A 24265-nucleotide genomic window follows, 5' to 3' on the forward strand; every position below is an offset into this window, starting at 1 on the left:
AGTCCCCACGGTAGACAAAGCTTTATCGCGTCTATCCAAAAAGGTGGCGCTTCCGTCCCCTGACACGGCAGCCCTAAAGGATCCTGTGGATCGTAAGCAGGAAAATACACTAAAATCCATTTATGTCACTACAGGGTCGCTACTCAGGTCTGCCGTTGCTGCGGCATGGGTGAGTAGCGCTATTGAAAGGTGGGCAGATAACTTGTCATCCGAGGTAGGTACCCTAGACAGGGATAGTGTGCTTTTGACTCTGGATCACATCAGGGACGCTGCAGCATATTTAAAAGAAGCTGTAAGGGATATTGGCCTTGTGGGTTCAAGGGCCAATGCCATGGCGATCTCAGCAAGGAGAGCATTGTGGATACATCAATGGAATGCTGATGCTGACTCTAAGAAGGCGATGGAGTCTCTTCCGTTTAACAGTAGGGTCTTGTTTAGCGACGGCCTCACTGACCTGGTGTCTACGGCTACCGCAGGTAAGTCTTCATTTTTACCTTATGTCCCTGCACAGCAGAAGAAATCGCCTCACTATCAGATGCAGTCCTTTCGGCCCAATAAATTCAAAAAAGGACGTGGGTCCTCCTTCCTTGCTGTGAGGGGGAAAAAGGTCACAGGCTGTGGCAAGTTCCCAGGAGCAGAAGTCCTCTCCGGCTTCTACCAAATCCACCGCATCACGCTGGGGCTCCTCTGCGGGAGTCCGCTCCAGTGGTGGCACGTCTCAAACTCTTCAGTCAGGTCTGGGTGCACTCGGACCTGGATCCTTGGATAGTAGACATAGTAACCCATGGGTACAAGTTACAGTTTCAAGACGTGCCCCCTCACCGATTTGTCAAATCGGCCTTGCCAGCTTCTCTTCCAGAAAGGGAGATAGTAAGCGCTGCGATACTAAAGTTGTGTCAAAATCAAGTGATTGTCACGGTACCCCCGTCTCAACAGGCGGAAGGTTTTTATTCGAGCCTGTTCGTGGTCCCGAAGCCGGATGGCTCAGTCAGACCGATTCTAAACCTAAAATCCCTCAATTTCTTTCTAAAAAAATTCAAGTTCAAGTTGGAGTCTCTACGAGCAGTGATCTCCAGTCTAGAGGAAGAGGATTTTATGGTGTCGGTCGACATAAAAGATGCCTACTTACATGTCCCCATATTTCCTCCACATCAGGCTTACCTGAGATCTGCTGTGCAGGATTGTCATTACCAATTTCAGACGTTGCCGTTTGGTTTGTCCACGGCTCCGAGGATTTTCACCAAAGTAATTGCGGAAATGATGGTTCTCCTGCGCAAGCAGGGAATCACAATTATCCCGTACTTGGACGATCTCCTGTTGCCCTTTCACTGACTTTTCTGCAACAACACGGTTGGCTCCTAAATTTGACAAAATCACAGTTGGATCCAACAACACGGCTGTCATTTCTGGGTATGATTCTGGATACAGAATTGCAGAGATTTTTTTTTCCAGTGGAAAAAGCTCTGGAAATACAGGTGGTAAAACAGATTCTGAAACTGGCAAAGGTGTCAGTTCTTCACTGCACTCGGTTGCTGGGGAAGATGGTGGTGGCCTTCGAGGCCATTCCGTATGGCAGGTTCCATGACAGGGTGTTCCAGTGGAACCTGGACATGCACCGGAAAAAAATTCTATCTCCCAGGACCAGAATTTCCCTTCTGTGGTGGCTGCACAGTTCTCACCTACTGAAGGGACGCAGGTACGGGATTCAGGATTGGATCCTGGTGACCACAGATGCAAGCCTCCGAGGCTGGGGAGCAGTCACACAGGGAAGAAATTTTCAGGGAAAGTGGTCAAGCCAGGAAGCTTGTCTACACATAAACATTCTGGAATTAAAAGCCATCTACAACGGCATACTGCAAGCAGAACATCTTCCTCGGAGTCTGCTGGTCTTGATTCAGTCAGACAACGTGACAGCAGTGGCGTACATAAACCGCCAAGGCGGAACAAGGAGCAGAGCGGCGATGGCCGAGGCCACGAAGATTCTTCGCTGGGCGGAAAGACATGCCAGCGCTCTGTCAGTGGTCTTCATTCCAGGAGTGGACAACTGGGAAGCAGACTTCCTCAGCAGGCACGATCTCCATCCAGGAGAGTGGGGTCTTCATCAAGAGGTCTTTGCAGAAGTGACAAGTCGTTGGGGAGATCCTCAGGTGGACATGATGGCCTCCCGCCTCAACAAGAAACTTCAGAGATATTGTTCCAGGTCAAGGGACCCTCAAGCGATAGCGGTGGACACCCTAGTGATACCATGGGTGTTTCAGTCGGTTTATGTGTTCCCTCCACTTCCACTCATTCCAAAGGTGGTGATAATTATAAGAAGAACAAGGGTTCAGGCGATCCTCATTGTTCCGGATTGGCCAAAAAAGGCCTGGTATCCAGATCTTCCTCTTCGGGAGGACCTGTTACAACAGGGGCCGTGCGTGTATCAGGACTTGCTGCGTTTGCCGGCGTGGCGGTTGAACGCCAAATCCTAGCCCGAAAGGGTATTCCCAGTGAAGTAATTCCTACACTTCTTCAGGCTAGAAAAGAAGTAACGGCAAAGCATTACCACCGTATTTGGAGGAAATATGTGTCTTGGTGTGAATCCAAGAAGGCTCCTACGGAAGAATTTCACCTGGGGCGTTTGCTTCATTTCCTACAAGCAGGTGTGGATGCGGGCCTAAAGTCAGGCTCTATTAAAGTACAGATTTCGGCCTTGTCGATCTTTTTTCAAAAAGAATTGGCCTCCCTTCCAGAAGTTCAGACCTTCGTAAAAGGCGTGCTGCACATCCAACCTCCCTTTGTGCCCCCAGTGGCACCATGGGACCTTAATGTGGTGTTGCAATTCTTGCAATCACATTGGTTTGAACCTTTGCGCAAGGTTGAGTTAAAATTCCTTACTTGGAAAGTGGTCATGTTGTTGGCCTTGGCATCTGCAAGGCGAGTGTCTGAGTTGGCGGCTTTGTCTCACAAAAGCCCCTATTTGATTTTCCATGCTGATAGAGCGGAGTTGAGAACTCGTCAGCAATTTCTGCCAGTCAATTGTGGTGCCAGTGGCTACTGACGCCTTGGCGGAGTCAAAGTCTCTCAATGTGGTCAGAGCTTTGAAGATCTATGTCGCCAGAACGGCGCAGATTAGGAAAACAAAGGCTCTGTTTGTCCTGTGGGCTCCCAACAAGATTGGGGCTCTTGCTTTTAAGCAGACTATTGCGCGCTGGATTTGTAATACGATTCAGCAGGCTTTTTCTATGGCAGGATTGCCGTTACCAGAATCGGTGAAAGCCCATTCTACCAGAAAGGTGGGCTCATCCTGGGCAGCAGCCCGGGGAGTCTCGGCGTTACAACTTTGCCGAGCTGCTACTTGGTCGGGTTCAAACACCGTTGCAAAATTTTACAAGTTTGATACCCTGGCTGAGGAGGTTCTCTTGTTTGGTCAATCGGTGCTGCAGAGTCATCCGCACTCTCCCGCCCGTTCTAGAGCTTTGGTATAAACCCCATGGTTCTTGAAGCATCCCCAGCATCCTCTAGGACGTATGAGAAAATAGGATTTTAATGCCTACCGGTAAATCCTTTTCTCTTAGTCCGTAGAAGATGCTGGGCGCCCGTCCCAGTGCGGGCTTTATCTGCAGTTTGATTATAGTTACGCTTATGTTGCGTTGAGTTCAGTCAGTCTGTGACTGTTGTTGGTCATGCAGTTGCATGCGTTGTTGTTGAATGCCATGTTGTATGATGTGTTTGAGGTGTGAGCTGTTCTGTATCTCACCTTAGTTTAAATAAATCCTTTTCCTCGAAATGTCCGTCTCCCTGGGCACAGTTCCTATAACTTTAGTCTGGAGGAGGGGCATAGAGGGAGGAGCCAGTTCACACCCATTCAAAGTCTTATAGTGTGCCCATATCTCCTGCGGATCCCGTCTATACCCATGGTTCTTGAAGCATCCCCAACATCCTCTACGGACTAAGAGAAAAGGATTTACTGGTAGGTTTTAAAATCCTATTTTCTCTGCTCTAATTCCCTTTCTAACCCTCTCCAATCTGGTTTCTGTCCTCTCCACCATACAGAAACTGTCCTGGCTAAAGCCCCTCCTCTTCTCCCTTCAACTGTTGTCTCTAATCTACAACCTAAGGGGTGATTCAGACCTGATCGTAGATTTACTAAATTTAGCACATCTACGATCAGTTTCTCATAGAAACATAGAATTTGTCGGCAGATAAGAACCACTTGGCCCATCTAGTCTGCCCCTTTTTTTTTTTTATATTATTTTTATCTCTAACCTTATTTGATCCTTATTTCTTTGTAAGGATATCCTTATGTCTATCCCATGCATGTTTAAATTGCTCTACTGTCTTAGCCTCTACCACCTCTGATGGGAGGCTATTTCACTTGTCCACTACCCTTTCTGTGAAATAATTTTTCCGCAAATTTCCCCTGAACCTCCCCCCCTCCAGTCTCAGTGCATGTCCTCGTGTCCTATTGCTTCTCTTCATTTGGAGAATGTTTCCTTCCTGGACTTTGTTAAAACCCTTGATATATTTGAAAGTTTCTATCATGTCCCCCCTTTCCATTCTCTGCTCCAAACTATACATATTGAGATTTCTTAGTCTTTCTGGGTATGTTTTGTGATGTAGGCCATGCACCATTTTAGTTGCCCTCCTTTGTACAGTTTCTAATGTATTAATATCCTTTTGAAGATATGGCCTCCAGAACTGAATACAGTATTCTAGATGAGGCCGTACCAATGGTTGTATAGGGGGACGCCCAGCTCGGGGCTGGTCCGCCCCGCATGTCAGGCCCTACCTCCCCCGCGCACAGGTGCGAAAGCATCACAGGGCGGCGATTCCTTTGCACCCGCCAAGTAGCTCCCTGCCTGCACAGCCTAGCTGCGCTGGAAGGCTGCTACCTGCCACGTTCTGGGTCGTAGCAGCCGCGTGTGATGTCATGCCGCAACCCACCCCAACAGTCTTAACACGCCTGCGTTATCCGGACCCTGCCCCCCCCCCCTCACCCCCAACGGCGTTCTAACACCATTGGCACGCCACATCGATTACCTCTGCCTATCAATCAGGCAGAGGCGATCGCACCAATGAGATGCATTTGCATCTCACCGGGTGCTCACGTACAGTGCGGCCACTGTGTGTGCGTACAATGCTTAGGGCTTCAGAGTGCGATCGCGGTTGGTGCAGCGATCGGCTCTGAATTGGGCCCCTAGTTTGTCAGTTTATTGCCCTGCATTGTCCAGCGATTTTACATTTACTGTGCCACTGATGCGTTATGTCTTACTATTACTATGTTTATTTCCTGTAGGGCACTGCAGAATATTTGTGGTGGAATAACAATAAAGGATAATATAAATTTTAACTATGTGATACACATCCATCAAACTCATCGCTAGACCACATGACCCCTATCCAATTTCTGTGTTTCTGAGCAAACTGGAGGTGTTTTACCCTGTTTGCAGCAGATAACATTTGCGTGTTGACAGGCCGCCTTCTTTTGTAGCCCATACAATGTAATGTGTAGCGTACTGTTCGTTGAGAGGCCATCTGAATTGCTCAATGATTCAGAGTATCTGTAATTTGATGATCTGTTGCCTGTCTGTGGGATTGAACAAGTTTGCCACTCTCTGTTCTGGTCAAGCATCCTGTAGTCATTTACGACCATAGACCTTGCACTCAGACCCAGTTTTTTGCCTGCTTGTCCATTTTGTGTCCATTTTAGCAACTGCCGCTCTCAAATAATACACCAGGTCAGCTGTCATGCTAATGCTTGCACCGATGCTGTGAGCGCCAACAATCATTCCACGTTCTTTAGATTGGTGGTGTTCTTTATTTCATGAGTGATACACTCGGGGACGGATTGGGAACAAAAAGCGGCCCTGGAAAAATTTGTACTAGTGGCCCCACATGGGCAGCACCAGAGGTGTAAGGTCTAGCCATGGGCCATGGCAGCAGCACCCTCCCCCCAAGACTTTCCAGATAGTGGGCTTGTCCAGCATCAAGGGGGAAGTTAAAAGGAAATAAAATTAAATATTATGAGCACATTATATGATACATCTTCAGAATTTAGGAAACTATATAATTCTTTAGAAAGATATATTTTCTTGCTTATTACACCAACCGTATCCCATTCACTATTCACTCAATCTTCTATGTCAGCCAAGCAGGCAGACAGAGCATACACTAGATCATCTGCAATCACAGGCTAATACCACTTACAGACAGAAAAATCTCAAAAACCCGGATTTTTCGCAGGTTTGTGTTCCCGGGAAAAACCCGGGTTACAGTCCCTTACCCCCTTTCACACAGCACAAAAAGCAGACAGAACCCATGTCACCCCTGCAATAGACTTCTGTGTCATAAAAAATGGACTGTTTTTATGGCACACAGAGATGAGGTCATGAAAGTGGGTGGTGACTGATCACAGCATTGCATTAGCCATCGACCCTTCAGGAGCCGGGAAATTGCCGGGTTCTTTTCTGTCTGAAAGGGGTATGAGTGTCAAAGTCATTTTCATATATGCAAATTATTTTGTATCTTATTCATTATGTCTATAAAAAGGACCACATGTCCTCAAACAAAACAGGCCCCACTCGTGCGTCGGCCCACCGGGGATCTTCCCTGTAAACCCTATGGCCAATCCGCCTCTGGATACACTTCATTACTCTTGCCTTTCCATATATTATTATTATTATTATCCTTTATTTATATGGCGCCACAAGGGTTCCGCAGCGCCCAATTACAGAGTACAAATAATCAAACAGGAAAACAGCAACTTACAGTTGACGACAATATAGGACAAGTACAGGATAAATAAACATAGCTATATCAGCAGATGACACTGGAATAAGTATCAGGTGGCAGAAGACTGCTGGATTTGGTGCAGCTGAAGATTATTAAAGTAAGAAAAGAGTAAGCACATGAGGGAAGAGGGCCCTGCCCGTGAGAGCTTACATTCTAAAGGGGAGGGGTAGACAGACAGGAGTGAGACAGAATATACAAATTCAGACATCCTATTTTAGCATTATCTGTAGAATAGCATAAATTAACTTGGTGGTCATAATAATTTGGCTGGTCAGTGTATACACATGTATGCATATCTTCCCTGACCTGCTTGGAGACAAGGGGTCAGGCAGATGTAGTGCGTGGCTCATATCAGATAACCGTTCCAAGGGATGTAATAATGTTTTTTTTTTTTTTTTGTATGCTGACCCTCCAGTCATGAGAAATTCCATTTAGGAAGAATGAATAAATGAAGTAATATAATTTTTGAAGACTCACATATAATGTATTGACCGCTCATATGTAGTTGTTTGTAAGAGATGCTATTTGTAATTGAATCCCATGTGCTCCTTCTCTGATGTACCTCAGCGGTGATAGGAAAAGTTAAAAACCCCTATCTGCATTCTCTGGATAAAGGGCCATATAACCTGCTTAGCATCTACACAAGCCAGTGACACCGCAAAAGGGGGGCATACAAATGTTGAGATCTAAAAGTTTTTACATTTCTAGAGAGCCAATCTAACAATGGGAATATCTCCATCTTCTTACATCTCCCTGCAAACAGACTATTTTTCCTCTTAGTTTTATACAAACAATTTTGCTTTAAACAATCTATGTATGTCATTCTTATTTTTGTATATTCTTTGAGCGGATCCGGTATAAATGATCTATAACAAAATTTCAGTTGTGTCCTTAACTGCGCAGGAGGCTGCCTGGCTACACCAACTCCCCGGACAAGTGTCTCCCCAAAACACTTCAATTAAACTAGAATACAATGTAAATGGGCAGTGGTTAAGGCTGGGCGCCCCTATACAACATGTGAGTCATTTAAAAGGGATTAATACATTCCTTTATGGAGGACGTTCCTCAGGATTTCCTTTTCGTCAGTACGTTTCCACTCTCAGTACATAAAATGGAATGAGAACATAACGTGTAGTAAAGTTTAAAATTTAATACAACACATATGTATATGAACAAAAATGTTTCTAAAACAATTCCATGAGTCCAAGTGCAAGGTGCTACAGATGGAACAATTACCAGAGCAATTGGAAAACTGGGTTGAAACAGTCCTCAAACGAGCATGCTATTAAATAGTCACCACAACGATCCTCCCAGGTAGGCAGTCAGGTGTACTTCTCTGGTAATGTGGCGCCTTGAGAAAGACCCATAGCAGTTTGGGTTGAAACGCGTTGGCTGTTTTTGTGGATCCTGTGTTCTGGTGAAGGGTGGACTGCCTTGCTTTTACCAGAGAAGTACACCTGACTGCCTACAGTATGTGTGTTGACCATTGTCATGTCGACCTTTCGACCCTGCAACATAATGCATGTCTACCATTAGTGGTAGACCTATTGACTGTAGACCTTTTTATTGTAGATCTATAGTCCGGATACCGTTAAAAGCACAGTTACAGTATGTTGCTGTTCAACTCAGGGAATTGAACTATTCAGATTCTATAATACCTTGATTGTCCAGATCCAAGGTTCTCTACTGAAATTCATTAGACACAGTAGTATCAAATGGAAAATTACATTAATTAGGTGTCTGATTACAACAGACATTAATATATCATTACCATCGCTCAACATCCCCCTGACCAACTGTTTTTGTTTTTTGACATGTCTGGCAGGATTAAAATTAAACTTATCACAAACCTATAAATAGCATTATTTCTAATTCAGCATTTCACATCTAGGGCAGTATTTTATTAGCCCCAATGCCGTGTGGCCAGATATTGCGATGTATGACTGATGGTCATTATTGCGATATCCAACTTAAGTTTTGATCTGCCAAAATTGGACCCGCGATCGCATGAAAACAAATGGGATCTGGGACTTATCCCTGATCCCATGTGTTATTGCGGCTCTGGTGGCCACTTATCACAGATTATGATTCGGGTTCCTGAGGCACCTGAAGCATAATCCCCGATAAGTGCTGGCATCGGGGCTAATAGGAATGTCTCCAGTGATCCTATTAGCAGCGGTACTGCTGCTACTAGGATACCGCACTTAGGGGGTCATTCTGACTCATTCGCACACAGTGGTTCTTTGATGCGGTGTGAACGGGTTGGAAATGCGCAAGCGCGGCGTTGTCTGGCAATGATTGTTTCCAGCGACAAATGTGATCGCAGCAGCGATCGCAAGAAGATGGACAGGCGGGAGGCGTTCCGGGGCGGATACTCACCGTTTCCAGACGATTTCGGAGACTAGTAAGAAAAATGCAGGCATGTCCAGGCGAACGGAGGGTGGATGTCTGACGTCAAAGCTGGGACCATCATCGCTGGATCCGTCGCACAGGTTAAGTAGGTCTAGGGCTAGTCTTGTTTTGTGTATAAAACATAAACTTTCCCTGTACTAGGAAGGTGGGAAATGCCGTCCCCTTACATATCCCTGTGAAATGGTAAAAAGAGGATTTTAATTACCTACCGGTAAATCCTTTTCTCGTAGTCCATAGAGGATGCTGGAGTCCATTTTAGTACTATGGGGTATAGACTGTTCCGCAGGAGCCTCCGGCACTTTAAGACTTTTCAACAGTGTGAACTGGCTCCTCCCTCTATGCCCCTCCTCCAGACCACAGTATAGGAACTGTGGCGAGATTCACACCATACCAAAAACATGTCGCCTACCATGGCCTTTAACATACGTTATGCATGCACGTTAGCATAGGTTAACAGCAACTGCTGTAAAACCTCTTGAGAACCTGTCTAAAAAGACAAAATGTAATTTGCAGGAAAAATGAGCACTGGGCGGACGCCCAGCATCCTCTACGGGCTACGAGAAAAGGATTTACCGGTAGGTAATTAAAATCCTATTTTCTCTTACGTCCTAGAGGATTCTGGGGTCCATTTTAGTACCATGTACCAAAGCTCCCAGTACGGGCGGGAAAGTGCTAATGTTCCTGCAGTACTCACTGACCAGACTGAAGGTCGTCAGCAGCCAAGGTGTCAAACCTGTAAAACTTAGCAAACGTGTTTGCACCTGACCAAGTAACTGCTCGGCAAATTTGCAACGCCGAGACACCCCGGGCAGCCGCCCAGGAAGAACCCACTTTCCTTGTAGAGTGGGCCTTTACCGAACTCGATAATGGCAATCCTGCCGTGGAATAAGCGTGCTGAATGGTACCTCTGATCCAGCGCGCAATAGTCTGCTTAGAAGCAGGACCCCCAATCTGGTTGGGGTCATAGAGGACAAACAAAGATTCTGTTTTCCTTATCCGAGCCCTTCTTGCAACATAAATGCTCAACGCTCTGACGACATCCAAGGACTTTTGAAATGGCTGAGGTGTCAGAAGCCACTGGCACCACCACAGGTTGGTTGATATGGAAATAACACACAACCTTTGGAAGAAAATGCTGACGCGTCCGCAGTTCAGCTCTATCTTCATGAACAATCAAATAAGGTCTCTTGTGTGACAGAGACCCTAATTCAGACACTCGTCTGCCAACAGCATGACCACTTTCCAAGTGAGAAACTTCATCTCTACCTCTTGTAGATGCTCAAACCAGTACGATTTAAGGAACTGCAACACCACATTAAGATCCCATGGCGCCGCAGGAGGCACAAAGGGAGGTTGGATGCGCAGAACCCCCTTCACGAACGTCTGTACCTCAGGAAGGGAAGCCAACTATTTCTGAAAGAAAATGGACAAGGCCGAAATTTGGACCTTGATAGACCCTAATCTCAAGCCAGCATCCACACCCGCCTTTAGAAATAGGAGAAGACGTCCTCATTTAAACTCCACCGCAGGAGACTTCTTGGATTCACATTTTTTTCTCCAAATACGATGGTAGTGTTTGGACATTACCCCTTTTCTCGACAGAATAAGTGTGGGAATGACTTCATTGGGAATACCCGTACTGGCTAGGATCTGGCGCTCAACAGCCATGCCGTCAAACGCAGCCGCGGTAAGTCTTGATAAACAAACGGCCCCTGCTGAGGCAGGTCCTCGCGAAGAGGAAGAGGCTGAGGATCTTCAAGTAATAACGCCTGAAGATCTGGATACCAAGCCCTCCTTGGCCAGTCTGGAGCAATGAGAATTGCTTGAACCCTTGTTCTTCTGATGATCTTGAGAACTTTTGGTATTAGTGGAAGTGGAGGGAACAGATACACCGACTGAAACACCGACTGGGTCACCAGTGCATCTACTGCTATTGCTTGTAGGTCTCTCGACCTGGAACAATGTTTCTGAAGCTTCTTGTTGAGACGTGATGCCATCATATCTACTTGAGGAACGCCCCAATTGTCTGCTACCTCTGCAAAGACTTCTGGATGGAGAACGTGTCTGCTGAGTAAGTCTGCTTTCCAGTTGTCCACTCCCGGAATGAAAATTGCCGACAGAGCTTTTACATGTCTTTCTGCCCTGAGGAGTATCTTTGTCACCTCTGCTGCTCTGCTTTTTGTTAATTTTGTTATGCCCTGGTGGTTTTTGTAAGATACTGCCGTTACATTGTCTGACTGGATTTGTATGGGACGACCTTGAAGAAGGTGTGACGCTTTATGAAGGCTGTTGTACACAGCTCTCAATTCCAGAATGTTTATGTGAAGGAGTACTTCTTGACTTGACCATCGTCCTTGGAAGCTTTCCCCTTGCGTGACTGCTCCCCAACCTCGGAGGCTTGCATCTGTGGTCACCAGGATCCAAGTCTGAATCCCGAACCTGCGTCCCTCCCGGAGGTGAGAACTTTGAAGCCACCACAAGAGTGTCATACTGACTTTTGTTGACAAGATTATCCTCCGGTGCATATGTAGGTGCGATCCGGACCACTTGTCCAGTAGGTCCCATTGGAACACCCTGGCGTGGAATCGGCCAAATTGTAAAGCCTTGTAGGCCGCTACCATCTTCCCCAGCAGGCGGATGCACTGATGAAGTGATACGCGTGCTTGTTTTAAAACTTGTTTGACCATCCTCTGGATCCCCAGAGCCTTTTCCACCGGTAGGAATACTTTCTGGGCTTCCGTGTCCAATATCATTCCCAGAAATGATAACCTCATTGTGGGTTCCAATTGTGATTTTGGAAGGTTTATGATCCAACCGTACTGTTGAAGCACCGTCAGGGAAAGTGCAATGTTCTGCACTAGTTTCTCCCTGGATCTCTCTTTTATGAGGAGATCATCCAAGTATGGGATGAATTTGACTCCTTTCTTGCGACGAAGAACCATCATTTCCGCCATCACCTGGGTGAATATTCTCTGAGCGGCGAAGAGCCCGAAAGGCAATGTTTGGAACTGGTAGTCACAGTCCTGCACCACAAACCTCAGGTATGCCTGATGCGGCGGGTAGATGGGAACATGTAAATAAGCATCTTTGATGTCCATCGATATCACATATTCCTTTTCCTGGAAATCATGGATTCCATCTTGACTTTGAACCTTTTCAAATAGAGGTTCAGAGTCTTTAGGTTTAAAATCGGTCTGACCAAGCCATCCGGTTTTGGCACTATAAACAGGCTTGAATAAAACCCTTTTTCCTGTTGTGACACAGGAACTAAGGAAATGATGTTGTCTTGACATAATTTCTGTATTGCGTTCAGCACTTTTGCTCTGTCCTGAACAGAAGCTGGTAAGGCTGATTTGAAAAATCGGCATGGGGGATGGTCCTGAAATTCCAGTTTGTACCCTTGGGATACTATCCGCAATACCCAAGGATCCAGATCTGAGTGAACTCAGACCTGGCTGAAAGATAGTAGACGTGCCCCCACCCGATCGTACTCCCGCATGGGAGCCCCAGCGTCATGCTGAGGTTTTAGCAGAAGTAGCTGTTGACTTCTGCTCCTGCGAGCCTGATGGTGTTGTAGATTTTTGACCTCTTCCTCGACCTCTTCCTGCGAAGAAGTGGGTACCTTTTGCCTTTTTGGACTTGTTGGGTCGAAAGGATTGCATCGTATGAGAATGAAATCCTTTCCTAGGTGGAGCAGCTGCAGAAGGCAGAAATGCTGACTTGCCTGATGTAGTTGTTGAAATCATGGCATCCAGCTTCTCGCCAAAGAGGGCTTCTCCATTGTAAGGAAGTGCCTCAATATTCTTTTGATTCCGCATCAGCATTCCATTGGCGGATCCACAGCGCCTTGCGGGCTGAAATCGCCATAGTGGAGGATCTTGAACTCAGCAACCCAATATCCTTCATAGCTTCAACTAAGTAACCTGCAGCATCTTTGATATGGCAGAGAGTTAGGACTATTTCATCCCTGTCAACTGTATCTTTGTTAACAAGCAAGTTGTCAGACCATTTTTCCACAGCGTTACCTACCCACGCACAAGCAATGGTGGGCCTAAGCACCATTTCGTTGGCCATATATATGGATTTTAGGGTCATTTCTAATTTACGGTCAGCTGGATCTTTTACAGAGGCTGAACCAGGGGCAGGCAAACTATTTTCTTAGCTGAGAAACTGAGTTGTCTATCATTGGGGGTGTCTCCCATTTGTGCCTGTCTTCCTCAGGGAAAGGGTATGCTACACGTATCCTTCTGGGAAGGGTACATTTCTTCTCAGGGTTAGCCCAGGATTCTTCAAAGAACGCATTCAAATCCTTTGAAGGAGGAAAAGTCACAACCTGCTTTTTATTTAATTTAAAATAATCCTTTTCCTCTGAGACCAGTGTTGTTTCAGGAAACTCCAACACTTCCTTTATAGCAACTATCATACATTGTATGCTTTTGGCTAATTTGGGGTCTACCCCTCTCAAATCCCCAGTGTCGACGTCAGAGTCTGAATCTGTGTCTGTGTCCCCTTGCATTATCTGGGCCAGAGACCTTTTCTGGGAACTGGATGGGACCCGAGTGGATGATATGGAGGGGTCCTCCACAGACTGCCTCCAATATTTAGTCTGTTGTTCAGACTCAGAGAATTTCTTTGCAAGCATTGACATATTCTTTTGCAACATTCTCACCCACACCGGCTCCTTCTGAGAGGTAAGGGCCACCACATTACCCTCTTGTGCATCTAAAATGGGTTCTTCCTGGGAAGAACCCTCCCCAATGTCGGAAATGTTACACACACACACACACACACACACACACACAAACCTCTATCACACCACAGGGGAGCTATTGAGGACAGATCCACACCAAAGTCAGAGAGACACAGAGGGATTTGCCAGTCCACACACTGCGCCTTATTGTGAATTGTGGCAATATTACCCACTTACAGCGCATATACCAATAATAGACCCACAGACCTAATTATAATGAACACTCTCTGCCCCTTCTATTACACCCTGTACTTGTATCAGCGTTGTCATGAGGAGAAACAGCGTTCAGGAGCTTCACACTGGAGTTTCTGCAGGAGAAAATGGCACCCAGTGAGTGTTCTGGCAAGTCTGAGGAGAAGCCCCGCCCATCGGCCTCAGCAATGTAATATTTATACTGGCTGGGGATGGCACATCAGCGGCTGTACATGTATGTACCCTTTGTGCCAGTGAGAGTAAGGTTTTAAAACATGCCCTCAGAGCATACTTGCCTACATTGTATGTCTGCTCTCCGGGAGAAGCCCGGAGAGGAGACGCTGCAGTAGTCTTCGGGGAGCGGGGCCGAATGGTGACATCACCAACCCCCGCCCCATATCGGCAAATGCCGCGATTCGCGGGTCCGCGGGAAGGGGGCGGAGCTAAAATGACGCAATTTGCGTAATTTTAACCCCTTCCCCACCCGACGGACCCGCGAAAACGGGAGATTATCTCTCCATCCTGCTCGCATTACTAAGGTGCGAGCAGGATGCGGGAGACCTGCCCACTCTTCTGGGGGTGCTGGGGGCTACCCCAAAAAAACGGGAGCCTCCCGCAGCTTCCGGGAGAGTAGGTAAGTATGCCTCAGAACGCTGCCCCCCTGCGCGCTCTGCACCCTTGTGCTGAGATACATGGCGCACAGCGTGCGCGTGTACCTGTATGCCACCAACGATTACCGGAGGATCCCCTCTCTGCAGGACTCCGGTAATATACTCACCAGCCTTCTGACTTCTAGCTCTGTTAGGGGGTGGTGGCAGTGCTGTGGGAGTGAACGCTGGCCAGGCTTGGGCTGTGTTCAGTACCCTTCAGGAGTTAATGGTGTCCTGTCAGCGGAAGCAGAACCATTAACTAATTGAGAAGTTGGTTCCTACTCCCCCCCCCCCCTAAGTCCCACGAAGCAGGGAAGCTGTTGCGAGCAGCTTCCCTGTAAAATAAAAAACCTAAGAAAGTCTTTTTCCAGCAAAGCTCTGTAGAGCTCCTCTAGTGTGCATCCAGTCTCCTGGGCACATTTTCTAAACTGAGGTCTGAAGGAGGGGCATAGAGGGAGGAGCCAGTTCACACTGTTGAAAAGTCTTAGTGCCGAAAGCTCCTGCGAAACCGTCTATACCCCATGGTACTAAAATGGACCCCAGCATCCACTAGGACGCAAGAGAAAAGCGGTTGGAAAAATGTTTGTCCAGTACATCATATGTAAAAGAGGTTTGACTCGTTCCTCATATTTTAACCTGTAGGTAGCCAGTCCTGGTTTGCATATTTTCATGGGGATCTGCTTAATAGAATCTCTAATAATCTTATTAAACAAATCCATATTACAGATGTGTCTTCATACATCTATCCTCAATATGCCATACACCGCAAGATGCCTGGTGTGAGTGAGTTCTGTGCTAACATCAGGCAAAATGTGTCCTATTTGCAACGCACAAGCAGCTTCTGCTGATTAAAATGATATGCAGCATGCCTATATTCTGTGTGCAACTGCGGCTGTATTTGCATACGAAATGCTGCGTTACAGTGATATCCAGGTAGACTTTCCAGTTAGAGATTTTTGCGAAATTGCCTGCATTATGCTGTTTGTACAAAGTGGGGATACAGGTTTCTGCGTGAGTTTATGAAAAATATTTGATAAATAGGCCCCATAGAGGCATATTTTGTAAAGGCCCTAAGGGGTTATGAGTCAATATAGTATGTGTTAATTTATAAGCATTTTGGTTATAACCATTCACGTATGAAAATGTTCCTCTCTGGAAGCAGACTACTTTCTTTAATTAATGTTATTTACAGTGAACCCAACAAAGATGAAGTGCTAAAGGAAGCAAAGAAAAAATTAGATTCTATTCGGGAGAAAATAAGACAAATGGCTAAAGAGTTATTAGGTGAAGATATGTATCAATATCACAGAGCTTTTACTTCTGGTAAGAACAAATTATTACGTAAAATGCTTTTATTTATTTATTTTTAATGTTATGTGTGTGTAATTTGTTTACAAAGACATAACACACTGTGCAGTACAGTCGAAACATTGTAAACCATATTAAGTACAGAGTAGATCAGGAATGATTATACAAAGTGTGGGTAAAATGCCAGCATATGACATTGATAAAAGTTGAAGAGTGCACATGTTAAACATAAAACATACAAAACACGTACATTTTAATTTCTTTTTTTGCCACGTCATCTAGGAGGTCCAAGGGAACCAGAGTGGACAAGAATACAGTTATGGGGAGGAATGTGCTCATAAGTAATGATGGTAGTTAAATGAACAGGGTGGAGGTTTATAACCCGTGCCTTGAAAGACAATGCCAGCCTAGAGTCTACTTCACAATTGTCTAATCAAACACCACTCCTTGTTTTCAAATATTTTGATAACATTAGACTGAGGGAGATATCCAATTACCTGCGATACATTACTGCGTGTAGTGATAATCGTGAGGTTATCCTATTAGCCCCGATAAGTTCTGATGCCTGCATAGGTGCACTGGCCATCTCCTCCCACAGCTGCTCCGTTGCTCCGGGTCCGCCCCGTCACATAAAGTATTTTCTCATACGTCCTAGAGGATGCTGGGGTCCACTTCAGTACCATGGGGTATAGACGGTTCCGCAGGAGCCATCGCTTTTTCAGAGTGTGAAATGGCTCCTCCCTCTATGCCCCTCCTCCAGACCTCAGTTTAGAAAATATGCCCAGGCAGACTGGTCGCACTCTAGTGGAGCTCTACTGAGTTTCACTAAAAGACTTTGTTAGGTTTTTTATTTTCAGGCAGACTGCTGGCAACAGTCTCCCTGCTTCGTGGGACTTAGGGGATGAAGTAGGAACCAACTTCCTGAATAGTTTCATGGCTCTGCTTCTTGCTGACAGTGACAGGACACATTAGCTCCTGAAGGGTACTGAACACTAGCTGCGACTATGCGCTCACTCCCATAGCACGCCGTCACCCCCCTAACAGAGCCAGCAGTCAGAAGACAGGTGAGTGTATTACCGAAGAGGATCTCCGGTCATCATGACTGCAAAAAGGTCCTGCGCAGCGGGCGGGAATGCTGCGCGAGCATGCTACCCATAACACAGGCACAGCAGGGTGCAGGGCGCGGGGGTGGGCGCCCTGGGCAGCATGAAAACCTACTCTAACTGGCAAAAAGGTAGCATATTGGGCCGTGGCACAATCCTACACCCCTGCCAGTATAAATATTACCTCATGTTTGCTGAGGAAAAATGCACCATTGCAGAGGGCGGGGCTTCTTCCTCAGGCAGCCAGCACACTGTTCAGCACCATTTTCTTCCAGCATAAAGCACGGGAAGAAACACTGATCCTCCTCTCAACTTATGATTTTAGTATCAGAGTGCAAAAAGGGGGGGGGGGGGGAGGGGAGTGTATATTGTGGTATTTTGACAGATTATTGACAATATATATGGGGTCATTCCGAGTTGTTCGCTCGCTAGCTGCTTTTAGCAGCATTGCACACGCTAGGCCGTCGCCCTCTGGGAGTGTATCTTAGCTTAGCAGATTAGCGAACAAAAAATTACCAAAACTGCTACTAAATAATTCTTTTGCAATCTAGGAGTAGCTCCAGACCTACTCCTAGATTGCGATCAGCTCAGTCCGTTTAGTTCCTGCTTTGACGTCACAAACACGCCCTGCGTTCGGCCAGCCACTCCCCCGTTTCTCCAGGCACTCCTGCGTTTTTGCCTGGTACGTCTGCGTTTTTAGCACACTCCCGGAAAAGGCTCAGTTACCTCCCAAAAACGCCCCTTTCCTGTCAATCACTCACCGATCAGCAGTGCGACTGAAAAGCATTGCTTGAACACAGTAAATCTACTAAGTTTTGTGTTAAATAACTTAGCGCATGCGCAGTTAGCAACATATCGCAGCATAGCGAAAATCGGCAACGAGCGAACAACTCGGAATGACCCCCATAGAGTGGAAAGTCTCTGTGTACAAAGTACACGACACAGGGATTTTTTATTTAAGCACTGAGTTGTGGACTGGCAATGCCTTTTCTGTGTCCCTCTGACAGATTTTACTGTGGGTCTGTCCCCTATAAGCCCCGGAATGTCTGTGGTTTGATTGTGCACGTGTGTGACATGTCTGAGGCAGGGAGCTCTTCCTCTGTGGGAGCCATGTTATGGACACAGAGTTGTAATGTGACACCAAGAGCCTGACTGGGTGAAAGATTTACGTGATAGTGTGAATCATATCAGTAAGAGATTGGATAAGTCTGAGTCTCATGCAGAAAACTGAAAATAATCTGTTGAAGATGTGATTTTTAATAGTTCTGCCTTTCATCCATAGGGGACCCCTCTGGGTCACATAAACATTTGCACAAGTAGTATGAACTGATACCGACACGGGCGCTGTTTCCTATGTCGACACTAGTGATTCCAGGGGAATAGGTCCTAAGTTAGCGAAAAACAATTTAAAACATGTTTTTAGCTATAAAGGAGGTATTAGAAGTTACGGGGCCCACTCCTTTACCACAGGAGCAGGCTTACTATAGTAAAGAAGTAATGTAACTATCCCTCCACCTCATGAGCTGAACAGTCTCTTGGAGGGAGTCTGGTTTAACCCGAAAAGAAATTTCAGATTCCCAAAAGAAGTCAGGCAGTTTAGCTTTTTCCATGCAGAGGACAGGAAAAGGTGGGAGTCACCCCACATTTTAGACAGTGCCCTGTCACGGTTAAAAGAAAAAGGTGTTTTTCCCTGCGCCTGGGACGGCTTCACTTAAGGAGCCGGCAGACCGCAAATTGGAGACTACGTTGTAATCTATTGATGTGGCCAATGGGACACTACTCAGGCCTACCATTGCATGTGCGTGGGTGCTATTGAAAACTGGTCAGAAAACTTATCAGACATTGACACAATAGATAGAGACGACATACTCCTAACGTTAGGTCATATCAAAGACACTGCTGTACATGCTAGAAACCATGAAAGATATTGGTCTCTTGGGATCAAGAGCCGCTACCATGGCAATCTCAGCACAGGGGGCGTTGTGGATTCGCTAATGGAATGCTGACGCAGATTCCAAAAGGAATATGGAGGCTCTCCCGTATTAAGGGGAGTCCTTATTTGGAGATGGGCTGGATGCTTTAGTTTCTGCGGCTACCGCAGGAAAGTCGTCATTCTTGCCTATTGCTCCTGCGCCGGCAAAAAAGACACATCACTCTCGGATGCAGTCATTTCGGCCCAAAAATTACAAAAAAAGGGTAAAGTTTCCCCTTTCTTTGTGGGTAAAGGGAGGGGAAAAGGAAATAAAGTCCACCGTCCACAGCGTCTCCAGGATCACAGGAGCAGAAATCAACCTCTGCTTCTGCCAAATCTTCAGCATGATGCTGGGGCTCCCTTGCGGGAGTCCGCTCAGGTGGAGGCACGTCTGAAACTCTTCAGTCAGTTCTGGGTTCAATCTGGCCTAGACCCGTGGGTCATACAAATAGAGTCCCACGGGCACAAACTGGAGTTTCAAGACATTTCCCCAGGCCGTATTTTCAAATCGACCTTACCAGCTTCTTTCCCATACAGGGAAGTGGTGGCAGCAGCAATACAAAAATTGTGTCAGTATCAAGTTTTTGTCCTGGTTCCCTTGTTACAACAAGGAGAAGGGTTTTATTGCAACCCTATTCGTGGTTCCGAAGCCGGACGGCTCGGTCATACCGATTCTAAACCTGTATACTCTGAATTTCTACCTGCAAAGGTTCTAGTTCAAGATGGAATCTCTGAGGGCAGTGGTTTCCAGTCTGGAGGAGGGGGACTTCATGGTGTCAGTAAACATAAAAAATGCCTACTTACACGCTTATCTGAGATTCGCAATACAGAATTGTCATTACCAATTTCAGACGTTACCGTTAGGACATTCCACGGCACCGAGGGTTTTCACCAAGGTGATGGCAGTAGATGATGGTCCTCCTTCGACAATAAGGAGTCAATATAATTCCTGACATGGAAGATCTCCTGATATAAGCGAGATCCAGGGAAAAGTTGGTGCAGCACATGGCAATCTCCCTGACAGTACTTCAACATCACGGTTGGACCAGAAGTTTTCCAATTGGAACCGACGACAAGATTGTCTTTTCTGGGGATGATACTGGACACAGAAGCACAGAGGGTATTTCTTCCAATAGAAAATGCTCTGGAAATCCAGAGAATGGTCAAACAAATTCTGAAACCAACAAGAGTGTCTATTCATCAATGCATTTGGGTGTTGGGGAAGATGGTAGCGGCCTACGAGGCCATACAGTTTGGCCGATTCCATGCATGAGTATTCCAGTGGGACCTATTGGACAAGTGGTCCGGATCCCATCTACACATGCATCAGAGCATAATCCTGTCATCCGAAGCCAGAATTTCGCTCCTGTGGTGACTACACAGTTCTCACCTCCTAGAGGGACGCAGGTTCGGGATTCAAGACTGGATCCTGGTGACCACGGATGCAAGTCTCTGAGGCTGGGGAGCAGTCACACAGGGGGGGAACTTCCAAGGAAGATAGTCAAGTCAAGAAACTTATCTTCACATAAACGTTCTGGAGTTGAGAGCCATTTACAACGGCCTTCTACAAGCAGTGCATCTTCTTCAAGATCAACCCGTTCAGATCCAGTCGGACAATGTAACAGTAGTCGCGTACATAAACCGTCAGGGCGGAACGAAAAGCAGAGCGGCAATGACAGAGGTGTCAAAGATCTTCCTCTGGGCAGAAAGACATGCAAGAGCTCTGTCGGCAATTTTCATTCCGGGAGTGGACAACTGGGAAGCAGACTTCCTCAGCAGACATGATCTCCATCCAGGAGAATGGGGCCTCCACTAAGAAGTCTTCGCAGAGGTGACAGGTCTTTGGGGAGTTTCTCAAGTATACATGATGGCATCTCGTCTCAACAAGAAGCTTCAGAGATATTGTTCCATGTTGAGAGACCCTCAAGCAATAGCAGTGGATGCACTAGTGACCCAGTGGGTGTTTCGGTCGGTATATGTCTTCACTCCACTTCCACTCATTACGAAAGTTCTCAAGCTCATAAGAAGAACAGGCGTTCAAGCTATCCTCATTGTCCCAGACTGGCTGTCACAACTGAGGGCCTGAGCTGACGGGAGGCAGCCTCAGTTGTAGGGGCTGAGATGTACCGGAACCTGGGAGGTTGTATCAGACCCCTGGACATGTAAGTAACATGAATAATAACTGCCCGAAGGCGTGACCACGACAACTTGGATACAAGTCAATGATGTTTATTATGACAACTCCGCAACACAGCAGCAGTAAAAGAAAACGTAAAAGTCAGCAAAGAATAAATACAGTTCCTGGGTACTACAGGATGGCAGGAGCCACAGGGCACTGGTAGTGTGAGATAGTTCTTATGATCTTCTAGATGGAAAGTCCTTACCAGGCCCGACTGTAGCAATGGAGATAACCCAGGATTGTGCCAGCTGGTGTTCCAGGAAAAGCTGGGTTGCTGAAGATAAAACAGCTGCTGTGGATACTGGCTGGAACCAGACTGTTGTTAGCACGGAGTGGATACTGGCTGGAACCAGTTAAATAATAAATGAACTTGGGAGCGATGAAATAATAATACCGGTGGAGAGTGGTAAAGTGTAGAAAGGACACCGGCCCTTTAAGGGAAGCTGTACTCTGCTGGAAGCTGAGCTGGAAGCAGGTAATGTTGTAGCTGGAAACAGATGAATCCACAATGGATTGGAGAGTCAGGCTACACCGCAGGTGGAATGCTGGTGCGGGTCTCTATGGTGGAAGTCTTGAGACAGGAGCTGGAACCTGGAAGACAATCACAGGAGAGAGACAAACAGGAACTAGGTTTGACAACCAAAGCACTGACGCCTTCCTTGCTCAGGCACAGTGTATTTATACCTGCAGCAAGGAAGGGATTGGCTAGGCAATTATGCAGATTATCAATACTGACAACAGATTGGTGGAAATGATCAGCTGACAGAATCCAAGATGGCTGCGCCCATGCAGACACTTGGAGGGAAGTTTGGTTTGTAATCCATGTGGTAATGAAAACAGTAATGGCGGCGCCGGCCACCGGAGACAGGAGGCGCCAGGCTGACAGATGCACATCCAACCACGCGGACACAGCGGAGGCCGCGGCTGACGTAATCGCCACTCAGACACTCTGCATGCAGAAGTTCAGGGACGGCAGCGGAGGCCGCGGGAGACGCCATGCCAGGTGTAATATGGCGTTTACTGTGACAGCGTCCCAGAGTGACAGGAGAGGATACAGGAATGTACACATCAGGATAACAGATGGGATCCGGTCCTGGAGCGCTGAGCCAGCCTTAGGAGGCATCTGATGGGTAAGAAATGGCGTTCAGATACCCGGATCGTGACAGCACCCCCCCCTTTAGGAGTGGCCCCAGGACACTTCTTTGGCTTTTGAGGAAACTTGGAATGGAATCTCCGGACCAAGGCAGGAGCATGGACATCAGAAGCATTGGTCCATGAACGTTCCTCAGGACCATAACCCTTCCAGTCAATAAGATATTGTAGTTGACCGTAACGGTGACGTGAGTCCAGGATCTTGGCCACTTCATACTCAACGCCTCGTTGAGTTTGGACTTTCGGAGTTGGAGGAAGTGAGGAATGAAACCGATTCAAGATCAGCGGTTTCAACAGGGAAACATGGAATGTCCTGGGTATTTTTAAGAAGGGAGGCAACTGGAGTCTGTAAGCAACAGGATTGATGACTTGTTCAATCTTGAAAGGACTGATATAGCGAGGTGCAAACTTCATACTGGGAACTCTTAACCTCAAATTCTTCGTGGATAACCATACCCGATCACCCACCTTGAGAGCAGGAACTGCTCGACGCTTCTTATCCGCAAACTTCTTGTACCTGAACGATGCCTTGAGCAGAGCTGATCGTACGCTCTTCCAGATATTGGCAAACTGATGCAAGGTGATATCCACTGCGGGAACAGAAGTTGCTGGAAGCGGTTGGAACTCAGGGACTTTAGGGTGGAATCCAAAGTTAGTGAAGAATGGTGTTGAAGCAGATGAAGAATGATACTGGTTGTTATGACAGAACTCGGCCCAGGGAAGTAATTGAACCCAGTCATCTTGAGAGGAGGACACATAGATGCGGAGGAAGGCCTCCAAGTCCTGATTCACCCTCTCGGTTTGACCATTGGTCTGAGGATGGTAAGCCGTGGAAAACTTTAGCTTGACTTGGAGGACTTGACATAAACTTCGCCAGAATTTGGCTGTGAATTGAACTCCTCGATCTGAGATAATTTCTTCAGGAAGACCGTGGAGTCGGAAGATCTCTTGTATGAATACTTGAGCCAACTTGGAAGCTGACGGAAGACCGGTGAGAGGAATGAAGTGTGCCATCTTGGTGAACCGGTCAACTACCACCCAGATGGTATTGAACTTGTTGCACATGGGTAAATCTGTAATAAAATCCATCGACAAATGGGTCCAAGGTCGACGGGGAACAGATAGTGGAACCAGTTGCCCCGCAGGCGACTGGCGGGATACCTTATGTTGAGCACACTTTGGGCAAGATGCAATAAACTCCAAGACGTCCTTTTTCAGAGTTGGCCACCAATAGGACCTAGAGATAAACTCCAGGGTTTTTTGGATACCTGTATGTCCGGCAAAACGGGAAGCATGGGCCCAATGCATGAGCTTCTTCCTTAGCATCGGTTTCACAAAACTTTTCCCTGATGGGGGCGTAGAGTCCATCCCTACCGTGGAGAATGCCAACGGATTTATAATAGGATGCTTGTCTGAAGACTCTGACTCATTTTCTTGCTCCCATGAGTGGGAAAGGGCATCGGCCTTGCGATTCTGAGAGCCCGGACAGAACTGGAGTTTAAAGTCGAACCTGGAAAAGAAAAGTGCCCATCTGGCCTGACGAGGGTTGAGACATTGTGCGCCTTTCAGATATAAAAGGTTCTTGTGGTCTGTAAGTATGGTGATTGAATGAGAAGCTCCCTCCAACAGATACCTCCACTCTTCTAGAGCGAGCTTGATGGCTAGCAACTCCTGGTCGCCAATGGCATAGTTGCGCTCAGCTGGGGAGAACTTCCGGGAGAAGAAACTGCAAGGGTGTAAATGGCCATCTTTAGCCCTCTGAGATAACACCGC

The 24265-nt window shown here is 46.8% G+C and overlaps 1 protein-coding gene across 2 annotated transcripts in view; it reads left to right on the forward strand.

The window, feature by feature from the left end:
• TSNAX (translin associated factor X) overlaps positions 1 to 24265 on the forward strand; it is a 447127-nt gene that overhangs the window by 242641 nt on the left and 180221 nt on the right. For both annotated transcript variants that reach the window (XM_063917691.1, XM_063917690.1), the window contains one exon: positions 15971 to 16101. In XM_063917691.1, coding sequence (XP_063773761.1) covers positions 15971 to 16101 — 131 coding nt within the window. The remainder of the gene's footprint in view (positions 1 to 15970; positions 16102 to 24265) is intronic.

This window comes from Pseudophryne corroboree, chromosome 4, assembly GCF_028390025.1.
Source record: "Pseudophryne corroboree isolate aPseCor3 chromosome 4, aPseCor3.hap2, whole genome shotgun sequence".
Taxonomy (NCBI): Eukaryota; Metazoa; Chordata; class Amphibia; order Anura; family Myobatrachidae; genus Pseudophryne; species Pseudophryne corroboree.